Source organism: Capra hircus, chromosome 15 (genome assembly GCF_001704415.2).
Source record: "Capra hircus breed San Clemente chromosome 15, ASM170441v1, whole genome shotgun sequence".
Lineage (NCBI taxonomy): Eukaryota > Metazoa > Chordata > Mammalia > Artiodactyla > Bovidae > Capra > Capra hircus.
Window position 1 is genome coordinate 36,334,727 of NC_030822.1, and position 6,239 is coordinate 36,340,965.

Genomic DNA, 6,239 nt, shown 5'->3' on the forward strand with positions numbered 1-6,239 from the left:
AAAAGTGTTCCATACTTTTTATTTTAAAAATCACTATTTGCAAAAACAGGGACACAGACATGCAAAAGAGACTGTGGACACAGTGGGGGAAGAAAAGGGTGGGACTAATTAAGAAAGTAGTATTGACATATATATACTATCGTGTGGGAAACAGACAACTAGTGGGAAGCCACTGTATAACACAGGGAGCCCAGCCTGGTGCTTGGTGATGACCTAGAGAGGTGGGATGAGAGCAGGGAGGGAGGCTCATATATGTATAATTATGACTAATTCACACTGTTGTATAGCAGAAACCGACAAAACATAGTAAAACAATTATCTGCCAATTAAAAAAAAATTTATCTGAATTTTTAACCTTATAAATGAAGTACCATGATACATAATCTTTAGGGCTCTTTTTTTCACTTAATATTAAATTGCTGAATTATTTGTTTGGTTGTATGTCCTTCTGGTTCCTCTGTTTTGATTGCTGCATGATACTCTTTTGTGTGGATATTTATCTATTCCACTGTTGATGGACATAAAGCTTGTTTCCAGTTTGTTGTTTTTTTAATTGTGAATAATGTGCTCTTACATTTCACATGTGTAAAACCTTCTTTGGGGTATGTTCTTTTTATGAGAAAAATAAAAAATCTTGTATTTTATTTCTTTTGTTGTACTTCTGCAATAATTTTCTTGAGCATATTCTTTTTATAATCAGAACATAAAAAATGTATTTTTCATTTGCTTAAAACTGAAAGAAAAAAGATATAACTTCAGCAGCAGAATTTTTCAGAATTTTCTGGAAAAATAAGTGACTAAAGAGAGACTAAAGAATGAGGAGGACCTGGCAAAAGACTGGGTGAGAGAATGGCCTGAACTGCAGCAGTGATGGATAGAGGCAGGTGCTGTATCATTCATTATCTTAGAAGCAGCTGAGTCCACTTGAACTGAGCGTAGGAACATGCACACACGTGTACTCATGAATTAATGAAAGAAAAAGGGAGAAACAAGAAACATAAAAGTGTAGAAAGGTCCAATAAATCAGTGCTTTGATGCTAATTAAAGCTCAAGGAAGGAAGGCCTGATATGAGCAGAAGCACTGCAAAGTTCATTTCTCTCTGGCGGATAGTGGCCCAGGCTAGAGGCACAACTTGGGAGACGGGGAGTGGCAGCATTTACAGAACCCGCAAGATACACTTCGTAATTTGGAAAGAGAGCTAACCAGGGGCCCTTGCTTCTTAGGTCATTCACTGATACTGTCTATTTAGTGGGACTTTGGAAACCGCCTCGGTAAATCCATGTGAGGGCAGCATAGCCCTCATGCCTCAGAGCTCATTTAGTGGGTAAAGTTTGCTGGAGTTGGAGGCCAGGAGACATGCCTGGGAGATTCATTAAAATTTTGTTTCCTGGAGCAGCATTTTCAGGGGAGGTCATGTCAGCTGAAGGGATGAGACCATGATGCTTCCCCCAGGACAGGGCCCCAGCTCACTGTCGCCCCAGGGACAGTGAGGCTGGTGTATAGAATCTCCATTGGGCAGCTCCTTTTATAACTTTTTAGTCAATTTCCTTCTCATCTTTTTTCATGGCTCCCAGTAAGATAGGAATACCTGAAAATCTGAGTACCTGGGCTCAAGAATTCAGTTAGAATGATGCCAAGGCTCTGAAGGTTTTCTCACAAGGAGAATTTAGCTTGTGCGTAGCGATTTAGCTCCTTGTTTCCCCAGGATCCTGCCTAGGTTCTCATCTGCTCATTGGCATCCACTTCCACCTCCAGAGAGGACTGACAATGTGACTGGAGGTGTCTTTGACCTCTGATTTCAGTCACAGCTGTACACATGCCTACATCCTCCCCTGTCAGAAGAACCGTCACCTCTTTCTTCATCTTCTTGAACATCTTCATCCCTCAAATGAATCACAGGGCAGTAGGTGTACTCAGGCAGCTGAACCCCTCCCCATCTGAGGTAAGGGCTCTTTCTTTGTTTCAAGAAAATTAAGTGGAATCTGGAAGTCTTGAGATATGTGGTCAAGACCTCACTGCTCTGCTTCTTAGATTCTCAGTCCCTCAGCCATTATAACTCGTCCATTCCATTCTATACTTTAGGTACCCTTACATATACCCACAATTGATCTGTTCCACTGGCAAGACCTGGGTTCCTATACTTCCTGATGCTGGTATCCTGGTAAAAGTCTCAGTATTATCTCTAGACCTAAATTATCCTGGCCTCAGATGGTTTGACGTGTACCCATAAAAAACTGGGATCTCAAAAGAGGATAATCTAAAATCAGTTGAAGTGCCTATTCGATATATGACTGCTTGATATTAAAGTCCAATGCTACAGAAAAAGCTAATTGAAGTCAATGAGTACTTTAAAGTATGCTAACAGTGATACAGAGTAATAACATAAAGATGTGATTCCAAATCTTTGACTCCATCTTCTTCATTGGCTTTGTCTGACCATTTCCTTTAAAGTACAACAATGCCCCTCTGTTAATGTCGGTTTCTATCCTCTTCCCTTGGTCTGAGGTATTCACCCACCATCAGCAGTTTTCCAGAAAGGGGGCTCTTCCTGTGTAGGCACACTATATGTTTGCTGGCGTTTATCTTCAGATGACCATAGTGGAGACAAACTAGAGAATGGAAAGAGGGAGAGCAGGACTCTGAATCAAGGGGAGGAAGGCAGATAGAAACGATCTTTAGTCCTAAGTATCACCACTTTACAAGTCCTGATTTTTCTTTTTAAGTCCTGTCCAAATTCCTGGAGCATACATCTGGATAAATATAACCAGTTAATTTTTTTCTTCCCTTTATTAATATATCCGTTCATCTTTTTAATTCAAGGAAAGTATTCCAAGTCATATATATGCTAGGAACAGTACTAAGAATTGTCTTTGAATTTGTGTTTTTGTCACTGCCAACGGGCAAAGAAGTTCTTCCAGTCACTGTTTCTTTGTTTCAACATATAGACCTGGTTTTGTGAGGCCAGAGAAAGATCTCAGACCCCAAAGAATGATGAAACAGTTTTACAAGATGATTTTCTGGTTGACTTCTTGCCTGGACTTCACTGTGGCGTAAGTGCAAGGAGGATACTTGCACTTGTACTGCTTCAATGTCCTGACCTTTATAGTGCTATCTCCTCTCTCTGTAATTGCACTCTGACCCCTTTTTCCTTAGCCCGCTTATATTCATCTGCAGCCTGTAGCTTGTATAAGTGACACAGAAGTGATTATATAAAGTTTCCTTCCCTGATACTTCACTTAGATAGACTCATAGTATGTTACACTTTCCTTCGTATTTCATTGCCAGTAGATGTGTGTAGGTGTTTATGTAATGGGTTTCACATCCATGCAATTTCCCTAGCATCAGATATAGTGCCTGGTGTATTATAAGTGCTTAGTAAATATTTATGGTGTAAATGAAAGGAACTAGATCAATTGGAAAAGCCTTCCAATTTTAGGATTTTATCATCCAACTACTGAAAGGTCCCAACCCTAAGTTGACAACATTGGTGACATAAACTGAAGAGAGAGGGGTAAGAGCAGATGATACAAAGGAAGGAGGAAACATTTGGTGGATTATTCTCTTCTTTTCCAGAGTGCCTCCTGAGTCCTCCATCCAACTATGAAAGGTCTGCGTCCATGTAGAGGAAATGAAGTAGCACTGTTCCACACACCACTTGGTCTCCTGGTCAAATCTTTCCACCAGTACTTCCACAGAGATTCAGGGCTCAGCAGAACCAGCATCTTTCCTCATACAGCTAATACTGAGATAGAGGATCTCTTTTTTTGTTCAAGATCTTATTTTGACTTTCAAGTGATGGGATGGCTTTGGACCTTTTCTATAAAGCCCCCTCTTTTATAACTCACCCCTTCTATCATGTACCCTAAACACAAATACCTTGCCATATCTTTTCAAATCTCACGCATCACCTTCATTTCTATCCTCATTCCTCCTGAGAAAACATCTTACCATTACCTGAAAATAGGCAAACATCTTTTGTACTGTTCCTGAATATGTACCTCCAAAATCTATACTATCCCAGTGATTCAGTCATGCACATAATTCCTCTTCCCTTCTATAAAGTAGCAGTATGCTCATCAAGGATGTGAGGACAGTTCAAGAACACAAGAGACCAAGTGGTCCAAGAGCCAACATGTTCCCTGTTGAGAAAACTGTTCAGAACAATGAGACTGGAAAATGAAGCCAGATGTCATGTCTAGGGGAGCAGAAAAAACAGAATTGGAATCCCAAGGAAATTTAAAGCAGAAAAGCAACTGAATTAAAAGCCAATGTGCAGAGTAATTTTTTTGTTGGGAAGATAGCTACGATTTTATCTATTTATACAGATATTTGCTTGGCTTCATTCTCTTGGTTATCTTATTTAAAGATGACAGGCTATGATCAAGTGCTTATTTCTAATTTATATGATACTTTATAATAATTTAATGAAAAGATTCATAAATTCAGAAGCCAGAAGGCAAACCTAGCTACCAAGAGGAAAAGATATCATCTCATAGAATTCTTATTGGTAATTCCACAGTGATGTGAGACAATACAAAACTAAGATAATCTCCCTTAGAAAGACTTTCATCAAGACCCTCTGGTTCTACATAACTAAAGAAACACAGAATGGAGCACTGGAACTCCACCCTGGGAAGTGGCTTCATATTGATGGGGATTCTGAATGACAGCTTGTCTCCTGAGCTGATCTGTGCTACAGTCACAGTCCTGTACACGCTGGCCCTCACCAGCAATGGCTTTCTGCTCCTGGCCATCACAATGGATGCCCGGCTCCATGTGCCCATGTACCTCCTGCTCGGGCAGCTCTCTCTCATGGACCTCCTCTTCACATCTGTTGTCACTCCCAAGGCCTTCGTGGATTATCTGCTCAGTGAAAACACCATCTCCTTTGGGGGTTGTGCCCTTCAGATGTTCCTGGCATTGACCCTGGGTGGTGCAGAGGACCTCCTACTGGCCTTCATGGCCTATGACAGGTATGTGGCCATTTGTCATCCTCTAAACTACATGGTCCTCATGAGGCCGAGGGTCTGCTGGCTCATGGTGGCCACATCCTGGGTCCTGTCTTCCCTGAGTGCTCTAGGACATACCTTGTACACCATGCACTTCCCTTTCTGCATGTCCCAGGAGATCAGCCACCTGCTCTGTGAGATTCCACCTCTGTTGAAGTTGGCCTGTGCAGATACTTCCAGATATGAACTCATGGTGTATGCGACAGGTGTGACTTTCCTCTTGCTCCCCCTTTCTGCCATTGTTTCCTCCTACACACTAATTCTACTTACTGTGCTCCACATGCCCTCAAATGAAGGGAGGCGGAAAGCCCTGGTCACCTGCTCTTCCCACCTGACTGTGGTCGGGATGTTCTATGGAGCGGCCACATTCATGTATGTTCTGCCCAGTTCCCTCCACAGCCCCAAGCAAGACAACATCATTTCTGTCTTCTACACGATTGTCACCCCAGCCCTGAACCCCCTCATCTACAGCCTGAGGAATAAAGAGGTGATGGGGGCTTTGAGGAGGGTCCTGGGAAAACACATACTATAGACACATCTCCTGACACAGTTACCAAGTAGATGTGGTAGTTGTTGTTCAGTCACTCACTGATGTCTGACTTTTTGTGAGCCCATGGACTGCAGCACTCCAGGCTTTCCTGTCCTTCGCCATTTCTCCCGGAGCTTGCTCAAACTCATGTCATTTGAGTAGATGCCATCCAACCATCTTGTCCTCTGTCGTCCCCTTCTCCTCCCGCCTTCAATCTTTCCCAGCATCAGGGTCTTTTCTAATGAGTCAGCTCTTCGCATCAGGTGGCCAAAGAACTGGAGGTTCAACTTCAGGATAAGTCCTTCCAATGAATATTCAAGACTGATTTTCTTTAGGATGGACTGGTTGGATCTCCTTGCAATCCAAGGGACTCTCAAGAGTCTTCTCCAACACGACAGCTCAAAAGCATCAATTCTTCAGTGCTCAGCCTTCTTAATGGTTCAGCTCTCACATCCATACATGACCACTGGAAAATCCATAGATTGACTAGGCAGGCCTTTGTGGGCAAAGCAATGTGTCTCCTTTTTAAATGCTGTCTAGGTTTGTCTTAGCTTTTCTTCCAAAGAGCAATCATCTTTAAATTTCATGGCTGCAGACGTGATAAACTAAGTTTCAATTTCAATATCATATAGCAGTGATAATGGTATAGCTAATAACAGGCTGAGCAAACTCCAACAGCCTCTTAAAATCAGAGGAGGAC

The 6,239-nt window shown here is 42.1% G+C and overlaps 1 protein-coding gene across 1 annotated transcript; it reads left to right on the top strand.

Annotated features, from left to right (window-relative positions):
* On the top strand, nt 4,610-5,542 carry LOC102174676 (olfactory receptor 2AG2). Its single transcript, XM_013969585.2, has one exon. It carries the CDS (start codon nt 4,610-4,612, stop codon nt 5,540-5,542), a length of 933 nt encoding a protein of 310 aa, XP_013825039.2.